This window comes from Streptopelia decaocto (genome assembly GCF_964273445.1).
Source record: "Streptopelia decaocto genome assembly, chromosome: 5".
Lineage (NCBI taxonomy): Eukaryota > Metazoa > Chordata > Aves > Columbiformes > Columbidae > Streptopelia > Streptopelia decaocto.
The window spans coordinates 29,241,599-29,262,312 of NC_138659.1; the positions used below are offsets into that span (position 1 = coordinate 29,241,599).

General features: G+C 37.9%; 1 protein-coding gene across 1 annotated transcript in view; it reads left to right on the plus strand.

The window, feature by feature from the left end:
- LOC309440226 (vitellogenin-1-like) overlaps nucleotides 1–20,467 on the plus strand; it is a gene marked incomplete at its 5' end in the record, with an annotated part of 41,708 nt that extends 21,241 nt beyond the window's left edge. Inside the window, 16 exons of the mRNA XM_082053659.1 lie at nucleotides 3,949–4,093; nucleotides 5,669–5,888; nucleotides 6,767–6,936; nucleotides 7,572–8,375; nucleotides 8,459–8,515; nucleotides 9,346–9,528; nucleotides 10,473–10,679; nucleotides 11,481–11,623; nucleotides 12,129–12,267; nucleotides 13,320–13,455; nucleotides 14,153–14,339; nucleotides 14,783–14,880; nucleotides 15,499–15,593; nucleotides 15,697–15,856; nucleotides 17,053–17,214; nucleotides 20,209–20,467. Coding sequence (XP_081909785.1) covers nucleotides 3,949–4,093; nucleotides 5,669–5,888; nucleotides 6,767–6,936; nucleotides 7,572–8,375; nucleotides 8,459–8,515; nucleotides 9,346–9,528; nucleotides 10,473–10,679; nucleotides 11,481–11,623; nucleotides 12,129–12,267; nucleotides 13,320–13,455; nucleotides 14,153–14,339; nucleotides 14,783–14,880; nucleotides 15,499–15,593; nucleotides 15,697–15,856; nucleotides 17,053–17,214; nucleotides 20,209–20,327 — 3,025 coding nt within the window. The 3' untranslated portion in view covers nucleotides 20,328–20,467. The remainder of the gene's footprint in view (nucleotides 1–3,948; nucleotides 4,094–5,668; nucleotides 5,889–6,766; nucleotides 6,937–7,571; nucleotides 8,376–8,458; nucleotides 8,516–9,345; nucleotides 9,529–10,472; nucleotides 10,680–11,480; nucleotides 11,624–12,128; nucleotides 12,268–13,319; nucleotides 13,456–14,152; nucleotides 14,340–14,782; nucleotides 14,881–15,498; nucleotides 15,594–15,696; nucleotides 15,857–17,052; nucleotides 17,215–20,208) is intronic.
- Between the last annotated feature and the right edge of the window lie 247 nt (nucleotides 20,468–20,714).

Here is a 20,714-nt window from a genome sequence, read left to right on the forward strand (position 1 = left end):
GCACCTGCTCTCACGAGCTCTCACAGTCGAAGAGGGTGAGGCAGGTGTTAATGAATACAATAAGGATGATGAAGTGAAATGAAAATATGGGACACTGATATGGAGTTCAGAGCCCCAGGCAGAGCTGGAAATGTTAGCAGAAGGGTCCTCCCTGCAAAGCAAAACAAAAAATATTTTCCTCCTTTGACTTAGAGGGAAATAAAATCAAACACGAAAAGGGTTAAATGCATTGCCAGAAAGCATAAAGCAAGTCGGTATCAGAGGCAGGGGATTATAGTAGAAGAGTCCATGAGTTTCAGTCCAAACCCTGCTCTACACCCTGCAGCATTATCATTTATAAAGTGAAGTAGTCCGTTGGAAATAGCTCTATAATGCCAAGTGTATGAGAAAGCTAATACTCACTAGCTAACTTTTAGCACCATCAATTTTTCTCCAAAAAGCATTCCCATTCACTGTTACAAAACAAATGGTTAGTGGAAACCACACAGAGCAATGAAATAGCAATGAGTGCAAGTGAAGGCAAAGCAATAACTAGAGAATGTAACATTGAACCACATCACTGAGGAGGTCAAAGACCAAGCAAAGTACAAAGAGAAACAAGCAGGCATGATAGAGAAAGAATACATATATTCTATATAGAATGAGTCAAAAATTTTAGTTTAAAATAGATTATCCCTTACTTTTGCATAGATCCACCAAAGAATAAAGAACCAATTGAATTCAGTATTTTAGAGAAATTCTGAGTCCTTTCCTTGTTAGCTTTAAATTGCCCATTTAAAGAAATGGTTCTAGAAAGCTTTGCTCTTTCACTTGTTTGTGAGCTCTGTTCAAAACATTTTAGTATTAGGTAGTTTGTTGTGATGGTCAGTGGGTTACTTTCTATAGTACCTGTCATTAAAGCTAGTCAGGATGTGATATTATTTTCCCCTTCATATTTCACACACAGACTCAAGAAGCAAACAGTTTTCAATAGCATTAAGTTCAGTTATATCCTACACACTACACAGGTTATAACCTGTCACAGCTGTGGGATTTATATAAATTTTCAGGAGCCAAAAAGAAACTCAGGTGAGCAATTGCAGACTCTAAAGAAAAAAATAATGAAATCTTTCTTGATAGAAAGAATGCATTCCCAAGACAAATCAGCACAATGCACACTTGACTTTCTTTATAGCAAAAATCAGAGCAAAATAATTAACCATACCACGGAGAGAATATATAGCATGTGTCTCAATTCAATCCTATCAAAGTTTAATTTAATTAAAAATAATAGTTATTTTTAAAGCTCTTTTAACATAATTATTTGCTATACTACAGATGGCTATTAAACATACTTTTAAACAAAATTTAAAGGAAGAAGTAAAAATCAAATAAATTTCAGAGAAAAATTAGAGCCCTGTGATTAAAGTATAAACATGGAGAGCTGCCAGAGAATGCACTTTGCAAATATATATCACATATTCATAATGACAGCCTACTGAAGTATATGCATAATCTTGAATAGAGCTTCTGTCATAGGGCTTTTTTGCTTGTTTTAACTGTAGGATAAGCAGAAATTGCTTGACATGGGCATCTTATTTATAAGATGAATTACAAAATTACGACACTGTATACAACATGTATACAGCAAGTGTAGCAGAAAATGCAGAAGAGCCAGTGTATACTGTCAGCTCGCAAGGCAGCGCGGGGTGTTTGGGAACAGAGAAGGGACATGACTGGCACTCCAAGTCTGTTTTTATAACACCTTTGCACCAAGGTCAGAAGGATGATACATAAGAAAGGCAAAATTTTTCATTTCACCACAGTGGAAAGAGAGGTAAGATCTGGTTTGAGGATTGTCTCTGGCTTCTCATTTATTTAGATACAATGTCATGCTGTGCTTTGAAACCTGGGAAAATAGTTTTTCGTTGATTTTCTTTGTTTTAAACAGACATTGAGCTCTTCTGTCCCCATGTTAGGGATGTATGTAAGGCCACACTCACTGAAATATCAGTGGACCCAACACAGCTGAATTGCTTGTCCCTTACCCCTGCAGAGAATTTGGCTTACTTTATAGCACAGCTTCTTCTCTCATCCAAAAAATACACTAATACATATTGGAAAATCTCCCTTTTATTTTTGCTCCCTTGTGTGGGATCAGAGAGAACAGATTCTTTCATACCATAGCTTTAGGCCTTCTTTGTGACTGTTTTTCTTGTTAAAGCACCAGAGCTGGCTCTTGTAGCCTATTTTTACTGTGTCGTGTGATTCTGCAGACATTGACATGTGTCACCTGTGATGCAGCTACATTTGTCGGCTCTCTGTGCTCAACAGGAAGAAATCGATCCTCCGCTTTCATTAGGTGGCAGGAGTAGACTATTGGCATAAAAAATACTAAAAAATATGGAAAAGAAACCCTAGGGCTTTCTGTTTGGAGACCCAGCCTGCAGTTCAGTGGTCATTTGAATTATTGAATAGGATTAAAATAAAAACTATTTCCCTTTTTTCCCTTTACCCAGATGAGCCATCTGAAATGCAAGTTGATTTGTATTTTCTTTTATCTCTTCAGCTTGTTAGGGAGAATATTTTATTTCAGATTTCATTCTTCGAGGTTCTCCTATCACCCAGCATGGAGCGTTGCTGTCATGTCCTTATCTGAAAAAAAAAAAAAAAAAAAAAAAAAAAGAAAGAAAAAGAGAGAGATGGAAAAGAAAACAAAGCCCACAGGTGACACACGTTTTATTGAGGTGTTCCACATGAAGTGCAATTGTGTGCTTTACAGTTCACACAGCGCAGTAGGAGCCTTCAAGAGGAAGAGAGGACTATCAAATGAATACAAATTCATCTTTCAAATAGATTGGAATTGCTCAGGCTAGTACAGTGTGGACCATATTAGAACAGAGACCATTTTTCAGATGATCTTTCCATTCACTGTCACAAAGGCCACCTCCATTGGCAGACCACAAAAGCCCCAGGGCAAGCAGATCAGCTTCATACTTGAGAAACAGCACATGGGGAATTTTGAGCTGGATGTTAGCACTGATAAATGGCTAATAAGGTAGAGATAGCACAATGCTAATAGCTGTTCAACTCTCAAAAGTATTCAGTATTCAAGATGTTTCTCTGACGCAAGACAAACTCAAAGTTATCACAGCCCTGTAACAACTTCTATGAAGAAGGTGGGGTGCAGAGCCAGGGGATCAGGACGTTTAGCTGTGAGAATTTCCATTGTGTGCTGCACCTTATAGCCCTCATCCTGGATCCTAACTAATACGCTTAGAGTCCACGATGCTGGAAACAATTTACTGAACACATTTATGCAAATAGGCTCTTAAGCTTCCTACACATCTCTCTGTGATGTCTTGCCAAGCCATGAGTACCAGTCAATTTAGATCAAGCTGGACACACTTCCTTTGGTGATTTCAGGCTCCATTCTTTAATTCTACTTTAACAAACATTGCACAAAAAACAGCATTCCATAGCCACCAGTGCCCAGGTTAGTTTTTTGAAGTTATGACGGTATTTTCCCAAATATAATGTCAAAGGAAATGATAATTAAGTTTAGTTGTAAAGACACAGAAGATGAGTTTAAAAATTTAAAAGTCAATTTAAAAATCAAAATAGGAGACTCACAAAATTAATAATATAATCCACAATGAGTTTTCTAAGTAAGCGGGCTCTTCTTCAAGGTATTAGGCATACAGAGACACCATCAACTGCAATGCTTTTAACCTTTATGCATGATTCTAAATGCCCAGCTGAGCTATCTGCCCCTGATATTAGTCCATGTCTTTATTCGCTCTTAGCAATCCTTGAAAATACAACTAAGAGGAAAGATGCTGTAAATATCTATAAAGCAATTTGCAAGGTATGATACTTGTTGCTGGGTACGTGCTACAAGGCATTATTCAGGTATTTTCTTCAACAGTGCTTTATTGATACAGATTTACTCTAATGTTTATTCTGCAGGTCTAAGACATTTGCTGCTACACGAAATATTGGAGATTTGGCTTCTAGTAAGATGACTCCAGTTCTTCTACCTGAAGCAGTTCCTGACATAATGAAGATGTCCTTCGATTCAGATTCTGCATCAGGGGAGACTGATAATATCAGGGTAAATGATGTAGTGTCTGACTATTCTTTTTTGGGCTTTTAGTCAGTGGGAGACCATTTATTTTCTCCTTAGAAAAATGAACAATACATCTCTGACCAATGCTGCTTCACTCAAAATAAGTCAGGTTCAATCTAATAACACAAATAGCCCTATAGTAACATTATTTTAAAATCTGGAGTGTAATTCATCAGACTTGCAACACTTTCAAAAGCAAAAGCATTTTCTTTAGTAATTAATTTTACAGTGCCATCTACAGGATAGCCCCCTGATCTTTAAAATACTTTACAACCATTATGCAAGCATCACATTCCTGGGGCAGCCACAAGTGTTCCATGAGACACTCCATTGCTCAACTTGTAGAGCCAAATTTAATGCCTATAAGCATCCCAATTCAAAGTTGGATGGCAGTTTGTGTGTCAAGTCAAATGACTTCCTGAGCTACAGTTTTCCGTAAAGACCAGTAGGGACTTTCTGTGATGGGCAGAGTTGTGAACGCATCACTGTGACAATTCGTTCAGTGAACAACTGACAGAGGTGAGGAATACACTATTCTGTTCTGGTTTCATTGTTGTCCTGTGACTCCGACAGGTTTTCAGATAAGAGGCAAACAGAGGGTGAGTACTGTACTTCGCTGTGGAGAAGTCAATAGGCAAATGTACTGTCGGCGAGAACAGTTTTTAATATCCTGGAACAAGCAAAGTTCTTCTGCTTCTGCCTCTGCACTTCCCTTCCTAAAAACTTGGTACCCTTTAGTTAGTCTTAAATAAGCAGCAACTGAAAAATGTCACTGACTGGAGAATTTCCCAGTGTCATTAGAATTTCCTTTGGAAATAAAATAATAGCACTAAAATTCCAGTTTTCCAGTGGGGTTCATACAAGTCTGTAATCTTGTGAAACATGATAAACTGAGTAAAAAATTAATTTCAAACCTGTATTACAGGTGAAATGAAAGCCTATGATTATGTGTCTTTAGCTATTTGCTTCATTGCTCCAGGAAATCATAGTTTTCATTTCATGGATTTTATTCTAATTTTAATTAATTTTAATTTGTTCTTCTGCAAGCATTGCTTAGCACATGTAAATTACATAGTTTTGAGTGGAAATTTCTAACATCTGATATGCTTTGAGCACCTAGTTGATGAAGTCTCTCATTCATGTCAGACCTCAACTGAGACAGAATTTTCATGGATGTAGATAGGGTTCTTTGACCCAATAGTAAACCAAAGAAAAGGATTCCAGTCAGTCTAGAGCACACTCAGATTTATCAAGAACCTGATAACATTGTCTAATACCCCAGGAAAACAAAATTAAATATTTATAATTAATTTGTGATATAATTTTCCATGCTTATAGCCTGAAGCTCTTTTTATACTAGATAGTCAGATCAAGCCATTCAGTTGTTAATTTTGTCCAACTGAAAACCAAGTTGTCCTATGTCAGGGCCTTGCTATCTCAAATAAATGGGTTAATTCCTCCTGCAGAACACATGTAACTATTACCGAAACAGGACTCATAACATACAATTATTCCTCTTACTGTTGTCTAGTTTAACTTTGCATTTGTATTATCTAATAGGACAGACAGCCTGCAGAAGATGTTTCCTCAGGAAATTCCTTCCCCTTTGGACACTCTCCTTCCCAGAAAGTGCCATTTGTTCAGTCCATGTGCTTCAATGCAAGCACATTTGGCATTCAAGTGTGCATTGAGAGGAAAAGCGTACATGCAGCATTTATCAAAAATGTGCCTTTATATTACCTAGTTGGAGAGCATGCCCTCAGAATGAGTTTCAAGCCAGGTAAATACAACTGTGCACAAAAAAGAAAATAACGGGTGGATAGGGGTGTGCATATATATACCTACATATTTGTATATGTGCATATAGGTCTTTTGTATCTTAACTACTACTAAAACTACCATTAGACCTCCCAGCCCTGCCAGTATTGTCAACAGACTACATCTGCGGCAGGAATCCATTTCTCCCCCACTCATCTGAGCAGGGTTTCCTAGCTCTCCCAGCAATGCCACTCAGCATGGCCAGCGTCAAGCAGAGCTGATCTGTGCCTGCAGAGCGTGTCTGATGCATCCTGAATCATTGGATTTGGGATGCAAGCACAGAGCAATTGGACATGGGCAACAGATCTGATGCAGTGTCCTGTAGCTACACTCTAAAAACCCGGACTCTTAAAGGGAATTATGGATTAACCCTGCCAGGATCTGGTCCTTAATGTCTTAATCCATGATCATAAGGAGTAAAAGCACAGCAGGCTATTGAATCTAGGTCTCCTAAGTATCAAACTAATGGCCTAACCATTGGACCATTCTTTACAATTCAAACATTGAGCCTCAATTATTCTCTGATGTCTAATTCTCTAATTCCCATTGAGTTATCTAGTTAAGCAATCACATTCACTTGACTTAAACCTGCTGATCAGTCTGCTTATTACTTGAAAATAATCAAGTATGATGCTAATATTTTAATATTTCATTATTGTTAGTGTGTGCTTTAGTTATTAGAGAATTTTTTTACAAAGTTGCTCAATGCCAAAAATGATCAATGAACATTTAGACTTTCATTTGGAGAAGAATGGATAAATAAATTGTAGCAAAAAAATGGCTTATTCTATTATGCAGTTGCTAATACTAACATTCATACTACTTGTCATGCAATTTCAGTAGACACAGAGGCACCAATTGAAAAAATACAAATCACAATTCAAGCAGGAGACCAAGCTCCTACTAAAATGGTACGTTTAGTAACATTTGAAGATCCAGCAGCACAAGTGTCTTCCACAAAAGAAATGATTAAAAGAGTGAAGAAAATCCTTGATGATACTGATAATCAGGTACTTCTGTAAAAATCTGCTTCTAGATTTGCAGGAGATATTACATTAAACTTAGTTATATTTCTTTTACTAAGTAACCTATTTTGATTAGATAGTATGTAAAAATTGGAAAATAAGGACAGGCTTTTGGGTACATAGGTTCTTCTGCAGGTCTTCTATTTGCATTTGTCTCTTTTGCAAGTGAAGGATGTTAGAAAAAGTGGGCTGGTTTTGTAAGTTTTTCTGTAAATTTCTTTAAGACATAAAATCAGTTTTGTGTGCCCGAAATGTAATCTGTTCTTTCCAGCTGCTGCAACTGTAGCAAAAAGATCCGACACCTCCCTACACAACTTGCTCTGAGTCACAGCTGCAGCACTGTCATTACCAACATTAGTTATGTGTAATTGTATGATCAACAATTTCTATACATGTTCATTATGACAAAAAGATTTAGGGTATTGTTCTGCTTATGTGTGCTTTTAAGACGTTATTATGAATTTGCCTTATTGTAATGTATTGCAAGAGTGCTATCAAGCATACATTTTGTCTTCTAAGGCAGCAGAGAGATTCACAGCTCTCTCTATCTGATTTTATTTAAAGCCATCTGCAGGAATACAGAAAAATAATTTTGTTTTTCCAATGACACCATTGACTAGGGGACAAGGAAACCCAGAAGCTCATCGTCCAGTGCCAGCAGCGCCAGTAGAAGTGCCGAGAGTGCAACGAGCAGCCCCTCCAGCAGCAACTCTGACAACGGGGCATCCCAGGGAAGAAGTCAGATAAATCTGAAAACAAGACAGTCCAAAGCCAAAGAAAAGAAATTCTACCCCTTTGGGGACAGCAGTAGTAGTAGCAGCAGTAGCAGTAGTAGTAGCAGCAGTAGCAGTGAGAGTAGCAGCAGCAAAAGCAGTAGCAGCAGCAGCCAAAGCAGTAGTAGTAGCAGTAGCAGCCAAAGCAGTAGTAGCAGTAGCAAAAGCAGTAGTAGCAATAGCAAAAGCAGTAGTAGCAGTAGCAAAAGCAGTAGCAGTAGTAGCAAAAGCAGTAGTAGTAGCAGTAGCAGCAGAAGCAGTAGCAGCAAAAGCAGTAGTAGTAGCAGTAGCAGCAGAAGCAGTAGCAGCAAAAGCAGTAGCAGCAGCAGCAAGGGCAGCAGCAGTAGTAGCAGCAAAAGCAAGAGTAGCAGCAGCAGTAGCAAAGCATCTGGTCTAAAGCATAAGGCTAAGAAGCAGTCCAAGACCACATCATTGCCACATGCCAGAGCTGCTGAAGGAGAGAGAAGCGTCCGTGAGCAGAAGCATAAAACACAGAGTAGCAGCAGCAGAATTACCAGCAGTGGCACCAGCAGCAGCAGCGGAAGCGTTAGTGTTTTGCTTCGCCAGAGCAAATATGAGAGAAAAGCTGAGCAGAAATATGTCAAGTCCCAGTTTAACAGTCGAAGTAGTAATGACGTTTCTACAGAATGGGTAAATTTTTCTAATGCTTTGACTTCTGCTAGGAGGTGATCCTTACTGAGCTATATGTAATAACTTCTTTTGGAATTTTGTAGGAACATCAGCTTCCAAAAGTATATCAGCTCCGTTTCAGGTCTGCTCACGTCCATTGGGTAGGTCATCAATTCATTGCACATTCCTGTGGTGGCTACAGTTGATATAATCAAACATATTACTGAAGGGCTTGGTTTGGTTTATTTCACTTGAGCATTCCATAATGTCCAATATCAGCATTGATGATGGCCAAAATAAGCATATTTGTTACTAAAATACCAACTATTGTGCTACAGCCTTCTGTTGCAGCACTTGCAATCCTCAAATTTTAGTCAGGACACCTTTGGGCTAGAGGCTGTACAATGCAGCCAAAGCTAAGATAACAAAGACCATGGGGGAATTATAAATAAATAAACAGGAATAGCTGTGTCCACAGTTTCTGGGCAATCATGGTAAAATCATCATGTATGTGGACTGTATCAGAAACCAATTCAGTATGCTTTATGGCACAGAGGTATTTTAAGTGAATGTTAGAAGGATGATAATGTGGTGGCTTTTGTAGGCATTACCTGTGAAGTGATTATGTATCCTGCTTATGAAAGAGTAAGATGATTTACAGTGTTTTAAGTTGTAATCTCTTTTTTTATTTCTAAACAATATGGATGTGTTTGACCATTTATTGTCAGTTTTTATTTTCTGTAACATTAGAGGTGGACAATGTGATGTTGCCATTTACAATCACTGTCTACACAGCTTTTCTATCAGTGGAGAAGTCCAGCTGCATCTAAGGCACAACATATTTAATGCTTGCATTATGATAATAAAAATAACACCCCAGATACCTCTAAACCTGTTACCTCTAGAGGGAGGCTGACAGCTCTGATTTTGCTGTCCACACTGTAAAACTAGAGACCATGCCATAGCTTTGTAAACTGTTGATGTTTCACAGCATCCAGATCGGAAGATATCAAGCAGTTCATCGTCATCTTCCTCAGAGTCGCAAAGCAGCCACAGCAACAGCAGCAGCAGCAGCAGGAGCAGCAGCCACCACCACAGAGAAAACGCTGGTCACAACTCAAGGAAAAGCCACGTCAGCGTCCACCACAGCCATGGCTCCAGCCTGGCCCGCGAGGTACCGGCGGTGTGGGACACACGAGCCACGTTCTGCTGGCTGCAGAGTAGGGACTGTAGCTCTGGGGGCATCTCACCAGCTGAGGGGTGGGATTACGCTCAGGAAGGACCCTGCAAGTCAAGTTTGTAAATGGAAAGTCAAAAATCCGTTGAGATATTTTTGCCCCATGAAAAGATCTTTTTCCAAATTCCCTTGGCTTCAGGGTTTTGTTTGCTGGTCTTGGGTATAGTTTCATCATTTCTAAAGGTGTTTGCAGTTTATGAAAGCCTGGATTTGGAAATTATAAAAACTGAAGGAATTTTTTTTTAAACTTAAGTCCGCCTAATTATTTTTAGGTGTGGACAGAGGTCATGAGTGCATGCAGAGTATAACTAAAATCAGAGTCTCCATGGTCATTACTGATTGATAAATGTAGAGTCCCATTAGCACAGATCATTTTTATCTTTATTACACACTTAGTATTCTGTAATTGTACTAAGGTATCTACATAATAATAGAACAAAGAGCTCTGCAAATGCACACAATGTCTATGGGAACTCTGCTACTGAGAAGGATTTCAAAATAATCAATTGGATTGAAAGAGCTGCAGTATACTAAAATATATTGTCAATGTGTACACTGCTGTGAAGATATCTAGTACATATTGTAGGTGGCTATTTGAAATATTAAAATAACGCACAAAATCTTACCAAGTGTGTAAAGATAGTTTGGAAGAATCTTCATTAAAACAATCACATCTTGGAAAATTCCTGGTGGTAATGAAATAACCAAGATTCCAACCAAACTTATTCTCAGATATTTGGTTTATAGAAATAGGTATCACAAACTAAACTGATGAAGGATGAGGGCTGCTTCCTGCTATCAGCGCATATAAACTGGACTGTAGGGTCTCCAGTGAATACACAGAAATACTTAAGCACAGATGGTTGGGGGTTGTTTTTCAGCACAACTTCCTGGGAGACATAATTCCACCTGGCATTACGATTGTGGCGCAGGCAGTAAGAAGTGACAACAGAAATCAAGGTTATCAAGCTACAGCATATGTTCGTTCTAATGCTGCCAAAGTTGATGTGCAACTAGTTGTGGTTCAGCTGGCTGAAACCAATTGGAAAGCGTGTGCTGATGCTGTAATACTGCCTCTGAAAGCACAGGTAAGCACACAGGCAGCATTGCCAAGAGAGACAGCTAAAAAGCCCAGTTTTTAAAATAAGCACAGAGCACCTGCTTATTAGGAGAACCAAAGAGGAAAAGCATACATATTTTGACACGTTTCAGAAAGTTTGAGAAATTTCTGTAAGTGCTTGCATCTTTCACCATTCTTTTGAATTAAAAAAGAAAAAAAAAAAAATCAGCCACGTCAAAATCTGGCAAAAGGAGATATTGACTTTCAAGATGCATCAAAATATGACCAGTAGAAGTAGCATAAATATTTGAAAAATTGACTGCTTCATTACTAGCTATTTATTATTTGTTCCACTATGAGTTTGCTTGCCTGGGAATCTAGCTGTTTTTCTCTGTATAATTCATTTCAGAAGACTTATAACTCAAATGCATTTGAAATGTTGTATTTCTTAGGATTTATACGAAAAGCTGCAAAAAAGTAAAGTTGGGTAATGGGTTGATGCCTGACAGAGCATCATAAACAAAGGAGCAGGTCTTTACTTATCTTTTTTTGTGTCTCCTGCTGCTGCGCTTCCTATGTGCCTTTTAATGCAAGAGGTCTTTGCGTAACAATTTATAGACCTCTGCTTTTTGCTGCTGCAATTAACAAATTCAGCCTGGTATTTCACTATTCTTTATAGAAAATGAATTCATTATGAATCCCAAGGTGTACGAACATAAAAAAAATCAACATGAAGTTGCAGAAAAGAAGAAAAACTCGCATTTTGGAGTGGTTAAGTGGGTTCTGTGGTTCTTTTCTGTTACTGGGGTGACCGTTTCTGTTTTTAAAGGCCAGACTGAGATGGGGCAAGGAGTGCCAGGACTACAGGATAGCAGCCATGGCTACCACAGGCCAACTGGCAAAGAAGCCAGCCGTGCAGCTGAAGGTCCAGTGGGGAAAACTTCCATCCTGGATAAAAAAGACAAGCACAAAGTATGTAACTTGCTCTTTCCTAAGTTGTTATGTTGCATTGCTTACACTAGTTTGATTCAGTTCCTTCAGTGTTTTTATAAAGCAAAGTTTTCAGCCCAAGTTAAATAGAAAACACAAGTTAAATGGCACAAAAGTATTTAGCAAATGTGTTCCACTTCCTTTACATGTTGCTTGGTAAAAGATATCACCCAAATGTTTAAAAACTTGACAAGTTTAATTTTATTTTCCATATTAAATGATTTGATATTTCAGTTCAAAATGCTTTTTAATTTTTTAAATGCTCTTCGATTCAGTCTTAAAAAACACCCAGGTAAAATGAGCAAAATAAAACCAATGCTTTTCCTCTGGATAAAATCAACCATTTAATTCAACACAAAGTATTATTTCCTTGACTTTTCAGTTTTTCCGTTGTCACCCTGATTTTTCACAACTTCCGGTCGTCCTCCTCCTCCTATATCTGCTTTTGCTTATGTACTTGATTTTGTCACATCTTGTTTATCTCTAGATTCATGCAATACGTTCCTGGTGCAGCACTTGTGTTGGGCTTCTCAGAAGCACATCAGAGAAATCCATCTCATGAATTTATAGTAAGGGCAGTTGCAACATCTCCACGAACAATTGATACAGTAATTAAAGCTCCTGGGGTACGTGTCAATTTTTATTTTCCTTACCTCGAATGGATTTTCAACTAATAACATTTTGATACTTAAAAAAAAAAAACACACAACAAAAACATTCCCTTTTAGAGAAGCTGCTATATACATGAGTACATTACATGGGTCTTGAAATACATACAAGAGTGTTCTTGATTTTGTGCTGCTTTGGTGCAATGTAACAATAAGCTGAAAATCAGACTCTCTAGTCAAATACCTTATTTCCGTTCTGAGGACAGCTGTTAGGCCAAAATTGCCTCAAGTATGACTGGTCTGCACTCACACCTTTATTCATTTTACCTAGTGTGACTAGTTCTGTGGGATGTATAGAGGTCTCAGAGCAGATGATGGAGGCCCTGAGAAGACTTTGCAGTCCATTGCAAGCACATACAGCATCTGTCTGTGTTGCCACTCAAATGCCACATGTGCAGCAACCACACTTGACGAGACAGGTCCGAGAAAGTTATGACAGCCACAAAGACAACTGGGCCTTAACCAAACCAGGACGGATAGTTACATTCTCAGAGTAGCTCACACAGGCTGGATCCCACTGCAGAATCCCACTGATTAATTGGTCCTTGTACACCAAACTCCTATGCACGGCTTTGAAAAATTTTCCCTATAGATCTCTGGCAAATTAATAACAGCTAGCTATTCACACACAGTTACACTAGTGTGTCTTTAACCTTCCATAGTGCTTCAGTATTGCAGTATCTTTAATACATCTGAAAAACTCAGTTACTTAACTTGTTGCCTTATTTTTTTAAGAAGTTGTTACTTAATTACCACTTCATCTATATCAGTTACTTTCCAATGTCCTCAACAATTTCTCAAGAAGTCAAGAAATGTGACTATAAAACAGTGATTCCTCAAAAAAGCTTAAGGTTTGAGTGCATCCTGGGGTGACTAACACAACAACTGCAGTAGTATAAATATATCTTCAAGGTTTCTTTTCACTAGAGTCTTTTTTTTGTTGTTTGCAGTCATGTATTGAGCAATATTGTTTAATTTATCTTAACGTATCTTAATTTTTGCTTTTTCAGGTAACACTTTACTGTCAGGCACTCCGAATGCCTTTCACTCTGCCTTTAGGCCCATCTCCACCTTATGAGATTCAAGATATCACTGCCTGGAATTTATTTCCTCAAATAGCTTCACAAATAGCACAAGAAGATCAATGTAAATATTACTTTTATATGCCTGATTCATGAATAAGCAATGTTTGGAGATCCATCCACTGCCATGACTGGGCCTCTTCTTTCCTTGGAATTGTCTTCTAGGGAAGCAGAGTGTCTCTAACCCTGCCTTCTCAGCAGCTTGTTCTTTCACTTAAAAGACTGTTTGTTGGCAGGTGAATGAAGATATTCAAACTGCTGTAAATATTCAGAATTCAGGAACCACTCTTGACTGCAAAGAGTAGAGGTTGTCTTTTGCTTTGTCTAAGAATGTGCCTTCTCTGCATTGAGAGGCATCAGGTGATGGGTACAAGACAGATAATGTATTTTCTGCCCTGTTTATTTCCTTCAAAAAGGAGTTGTGAGTTTTAGCTGGTTGGTGCATAGCACTTCTGTGGGATATGTGAACTAATTTTTATAATGTTCTCGAGAACTTGGTACATTTTAGTCCTTGTTAGCTTGAGTTTTGTGTTTAGCATGTGATCAAAATCAATATCAGTGTAGTCTATAAGTGGTAGGTGTTCTGTGGTGCCATCCTGTCCTTACAGACTGACAGCATTGAAAGCATCTGCCAAGGAAATGTTGAAGTTTCTTTCCTGTTTGCTGGGTAGTTCAATCTTACAGAGGTGGCCTTCTATACTTTGCAGGAGCTTGCATGCCATTGTCACATCTGCCATTTCCTTTCTGGTTTTGTTTTGCAGCCACATGTGAAGTCAGTGAGGGAGATTTCAAAACATTCGATCATGTGAGCCGTACATATTTTTTCAATAAAAGCTGCAACCTGATAGTGGCCCAAGACTGTACTGAACACCCAAAATTCATCATTACTACAAGAAAGGTTGATCCTCAGTCTTTCTCAAGAGAGGTTCACATAAGCACAACCTCAGCGTAAGTGTGGTTTATCCTGAGGGCTCAGGAGTTACGTATAAAATTTCAGGGAGTTAGTCTAGGGAGGGCAGATGTCTAGCTCCTAGGTGAAACTAGTTTGCAATCAGATATTTGGGGAAATACAGGGTTTCAGATGGAATCCTCATCCGAGACTCATTGGTTTAGCTGCTCTTGTCTTCCATTTCACAGCCACCATTATCTGATAACCTCAGTAAGTCCCCACCCTGTTTTTTCTTTAAAGATTTAATCTCCAAGACCGAAGTCCAAATTAATTTTGCATTTTGGAAAGAAAACAGCTCATTCATTCATTCAAAATCCAGATGTTCAAATTGGCTCTCTGCTAGCTTTGATCACAATATCTCCGCTTTTCATATTTTTAATTAACCACTAGATTGTTCTTTCTTTTTTTTTTTTTTTGTTTATTTCTTTTTTTTTCCCCGAAGGAACATCAAAATTCGTCCTGTGGCAAATTCATCTCTCCTTGTAGCATGCAATGAAGAACCAGTATTATCAGACAGTGGAGTTTCTGAGTATGAGAAAGGTAAGCTGTGACACCCACTTTTCCAGGACTGACCTGAAAATTAAATAAATTCAAGACTCTCTTTTTATAAATTTCTCGGAGGCATTTCAGTGTAAAGAAAACACAAGCAAGATTAATTCATAGAAAAAATAGAGACTTTATTTTCTTAATGTTTGGATTGACTTACGTTCTTGTGTTTTCTATAGTATTTACACTTATACTTTCCCTCAGCATAACTGACAAGTAGATAGAGCCCTTGCATATATGTGTGTATATATATGTATATGTTATGTCCAAGTTGGTGATTGTTCAGGAACAAAGTGCTTCTTGCAGTCACAATTACATGCTTTGGGTCCAGTATTTAACTGAAGCACCATCGATGACATTTTTATTTCAAGATTTAGAAGACTGGATACAAAAGTCAATTCCAACTATATGGAACAGCAGTAGAATATTTTTATAAATAGATAATTTATTCTGGTTTTGCTTTCTCTCTCCACAAAACAAAACAAATCCAATTGTAATAGCGAAGTGTTCCTTCCAAAGAAAAAAATGCATTATGGTTTATTTTGTGCTACTTAATTTCTCCACTAATTTGAAATTAAGCAGATCACCTTATGATTCACTGTCTTTTTACAGACAATGTTAGAATTTATAAAAATGCAACAACAGTTATCGTGGAAGCTCCAACTCATGGGCTGAAGAATGTGACTTTTGATGGTGTGATCCTTAAGGTATTGGGCTTACTTTCAAGGTTACTCCTTTTTCTGTTTAGTGCCTTTGCAATGTAACAGACCAACACTTGAGCATTCACTACAAAGGTGTGCTATTTTACAGGTTACCGTGGCTTCATGGATGAGAGGAAAGACCTGTGGAGTTTGTGGAAATAATGACAGAGAAACACACAATGAACTCCTAATGCCAAATCAGAAACTGGCACACAGCTGTTCTGCTTTTGTTCATTCATGGGTATTGCTAGAAGAAACCTGTTCTGGTGGTGAGTAGATCTGAAAACAATTTATGCTTGGGGAGAATACAACTTCACTTTTCCTCTGCCCGTAGCTAGAAAATATTTTTCTTAAAAGCAGCAGAAATCTTTTACTTAGAAAAGACAATAGCAATATAGATCCATTTCAATTTCATTAACCGCTGTTTAAAACATTGCCTGTGAACACAGAGAATATATGCTAGAGCAAAGTCTTTATCTCATGTATAGCTCAGTGCTAAATAGTTGATTCTACTGTAATTTCTTACACTGAGTAGCTTTTTTCTTGGAGAGGGAAATCAGGCCTAATCTTCCTCCCACCAAAGTAAGTGTGATTTTTACTACTGAATCAAAGCATTTTCAGTTGTTATCTGCAGACTTATTTTAATTAAACAAGTTGCAGGCTATAAATTCTGTGTCAGATCTTAAGTTTATGTAAATTTTCAGAGTGCACAAAATTTCGTTTTTGTTCTGCACCATCTGAGGTTTCAATCTCAGGGAAATATTTACAAATATTCCTAAAGTAAAAGAGCTTCCTCTCTCATGTAGCTGGAAAAATAATTAATGATGGTTTCCCATCAGTACAGTTTTGTTCTGTAGGTCTCCATTTACCTTAGACCTGAGATAACTTTATTGAAGTTAATGGTTGTTTTCTCCTTGACTTCAGTGGCAGTAGAATTGTACTTATCTGCGTGTCAGGAAACAGAGTCATAGCTGAGATCCTGTTAAGTTACATTATACCTTTCTAGTGAGATAATTGGAGCATTATAAAAATCATCCAATACAAAAATTATCCTTGATGTTATTCTATAAATGCTGCTTTTTTTTTTTTTAATTCATTCACTACAGTTGACATTTTTCCTAATGCAATGAAGTAGCCATTGTGCTTGTAGTATCTAATCTTAATAGCTTTCAGACATGAGAGGTTATTTTCTGTGTATTATGTAGTTCAAAAAAAAACTGGGTATACATGATTCCATTTGGGTTATATTGTGCAATTAGATTTTAAAAATAGGTCCCTTTTCAGCCTCTTTCCTCTATCACCCAACTTATTATCATTCTATCTTGATAACCTTGCTACTGTGAAAATGGTTTGTCAGGCACCTGTGTTTTAATAAAAGCTGTAGATGAAATATGGACCTTTATTATTGCAGGGATCGATTGGGATTTATTTCTACAATTTTAACTACCTTTCCTTTTCCTCTTAGGGTGCAAGTTGCAGCGCAGTTATGTGAAGCTGAATCGAAATCCTACTGTTGATGGAGAGGAATCTACATGCTACTCTGTTGACCCAGTACTGAAATGTATGAAAGACTGTACTCCAACAGAAAAAACTTCAGTTAAGGTTGGCTTCCACTGTTTCCCAAAAGGTACGATATTTTTCTCTCCCCGTGTCACCGTACCGCAGGAGCTCTGTCAGAGCACTCAAAAGAACAAAACACAACACAGCCACGCACAGACCTGTATTGCTCTGGCTTTTAATCCCAGTAGTATTTGCTATAACCACTGACAGTACTGGCCAGCTAAAAGCTAGTTTGGATGATGGCAGGTAGCATCATCTGAGAAAAACATTTGAGGTGGTAAAAGGGGCAGCACCGATCGATAAAATGTTTTTCACATTTTCAGGATCTCCATGAAGTTGAGATAAGCAACAATGAGTCCTTTTATGCACATTACAGCCTGCAATTTTGTGTAGACCAGGGTAAGCAAGGCAATTGAAAGTCAGTCAAGTAGTGTGACATGACTGCTGTGATTAGGCTGCCATGCTATGCCACTGTGCAATACATCAGCAAAAAACACGCTGCTGAAATGTTCTCTAGATTGTTCCAAAAAATAGTTTGTATTTGAAGGTATTTTGTACACATACCCTTGTGTCCCAAATTTTTAAAAATACAGGGCCTTTTTCTCCTTTCACTTATACCAATTTGCCACAGACACAATGCATTGTCTAACACAGGTTCACACTAAGGTTATATAAGCATGAGAGGAGAATCTATCCTGGAGCCTACAGATATTTCTGGTGCAGTCTTTCCTAAATCTTCTAGTGAATTATACAGTACATATATACGTTAGAAGGAAATCTACCATTAGGGAGTATCTACTGAAGTGGCCTGTTCTCTGTGTTAAGCATTGTTGGCCAAATCCATTGTAAACTGGGATAATCCAGTGTAGTTTCACTGAAGCAAATGGATCCCTGGGTTGAGTAATACTGGAGAGAAACAAGAGTACTTTATGGCTGATTTTAAACAACATCTATGTAGAACTTTGTACTGTGCTCATGTTATTAATGTGCTGAATCAGCCCATAAAAGCAATGGGCATCTTTCTATAATAGTCAACCATCTACAACAGCCTATTCAACAAGCAGCACAGTGAGAGTGCTAATAGTTTTCTGATGGCTCCCTGAGATGTGCTATTCACATGCATCCTTTTATGAAAAGAAAAACCCACCCTCAACAAAAAAAGCCTTCCAAAATCTTGTCATATCCATGTTTCACAGATTTCTTTTGTGTGTCCAAGTCTGTATCTCTGAAATGTCATCACCTCGGGCCACTCACTGCCTCAGAATATTAGGCTATAACAAAGCTGTCTCATTCTCTCACAAAAATGTGTGAGAAAAGAGGAAAATCAGAAAAAAAAAAAAGATATGTTAGTTGTCGCAGGCAGTGATGCTTTTACAGCAACTGCAGGCTTCTCTGGTTCATTTACTGAACCAGAGACTGGGAAGTCTGATGGCAGTACTCCTAATCAAGGGGTTTTTTATTTCTTTATCCTGAGGAGGGAAGGGGTGGGGGATGAGGGGGGAAGAGAGAGAGGAGGAGAAGGATGAAGGGAAAAGATGCCATTTGTGGTTTTTTTAGCAAGATGATTCGTTTTCTCAGGCTAAGGATTAATAGAAATACAAGTCCAGCCCTTAAAAATAGTTCTTGTTCTTCTTTTTTCTTTGTTTGATGGCTTGGAGAAGCAAAATAAACAAAAGCCACATCTTTCTCAAGCTGAGAACATTTATTTGCATACACTGGACAAAGTACCTTTTCTCAGCTCTTTATTCGAGAGCTTAAATATAATAGTCGGCCGTTTCAAAAGAGAGGGACTCCATCACTGTCACCAGTGGTGCAAAGATAAATGAAGTACAAGGATGCAGAATTTCCCCTGTTATCCTCAAATCGGTGAGCCTGTAGTCTTAGGATCTTGACTGAGGCAGACATCACTCCAAGTCTAAGTCCACATATCAGTTTACATCTCAAACATGCCACAAACCCTACCTATGGGGATCATAGTTACTCAGCCATGATCCAGTTTGCCAAGGCAACTGCTTCTTATATGGATACGGATGTGATCAGACCCACAGCATGCCCAAGAGCAAGAGATATAACAAGAATTAATATATATTTAAAAAACAGAAACCAGACATTTTATAACATCTCTCATTTCATAGCTTGAAAATATTACATATTTTTAAAAAGCATCTCCAGCACCTTTCTGGGAAATATTTATTACCCAGTTTACTATGCAAAATCTGTGCTTTAAATTGGACAGTAATTTAGCCAAGGAAAGTGTTACCATTTCAGGAGATAAGTGACTGATGCAACCTGAACCCACACAGCAGTCTCCAGATTTCCCTGTGATGAGAGATGGCGTGTTATAAATATATTGTCCAACTGAGGGATAAAACAAATGGAAGTAAAATTATGAAATCTTTACCCATTCTCATTATACAAACTTAATCTAAATGGATGTCCTAATATTCTTCCTGATGCAATGATAAACCTCCAACTAGCTAAGAATATTTATTGGGAGGATGAATATCATTATTCCATTTAGATTATTTCAGCATTAAGGGATACGGCTTATTCAAGCTGCTGTTGATAAAGCAGTGTGGTAAGGTTAATACTGCAACTGACAATGCTCTGCCAGATTTCACAATATATGGGAAACTTTAATTAGAAGTTTATGAACCTCTGAAAATTCTCCAAAGGGCTTATCCTTCAGAATGAACTTCGACAAATAGTCTGCTGAAATACACACTGATAGGCAGCACTAACATAAAAAGAGATTGCTGATGTGTACTGGTATGCGGTGGACTTACTTTGAAAGTGGCCACCTCCAGCACTTTTACAGGCTCCTGCTTGTTGTCTTTGTGCTTCATGAAATGTTATTCATTTTGTTTTTAGGGAAGTATTATAGTAATTATATCATGGATGAAAATCCTGCTCCAAGTCAATGAGCCAGTTAGATGTCAGTTGTGGGGGCAGGATTTCGTTCTTTACGTGATGAGGGAGTTGGCAGCCATCAAAACAGTATTTCCTTGAAATGTGTTAATTTGCTTGATGTTAGTTAACAATGGCTTTGCCTTTCTGACAGATACTGCTGTAAGCCTGCTGGAATGGCAGAGAAGCAGCGATAAGAAATCTGCATCTGAGGATGTTGTTCAGAGTGTGGATGCTGACATTGATTGTACCTGCACTGGTGACTGTAGTTAAGCTAAACACTTTAGTGTTGTGCTATAGACATACTATATAAATAATTGAATAGCTGGACAGATAAGAAAGGAAGGTAATAGCTGTAGTAAAATATTAAGAAACGTGCTTGAAGAAAATAAGTCTACTGCATTGTACCTGAAGTCAAATGCATTATGTACAGTCTGCACTGCTTAATAAATAAGTTGTTCATTAAATAAGTATTCATGTGGTCTGTCTCTTTATTTTGCCCTATCAACAAAACAATCAGACCAACTATCATATTATCCAGAAATTCTGCTTCCTTTTATCTGAAATATAATTACAGCAGTCCTCTCTGAAAATTACGTTCACTAGGTGATGAAAGGAAAACATTATTATGGCTACTGCTAACATTCCATTGTGCAAAGA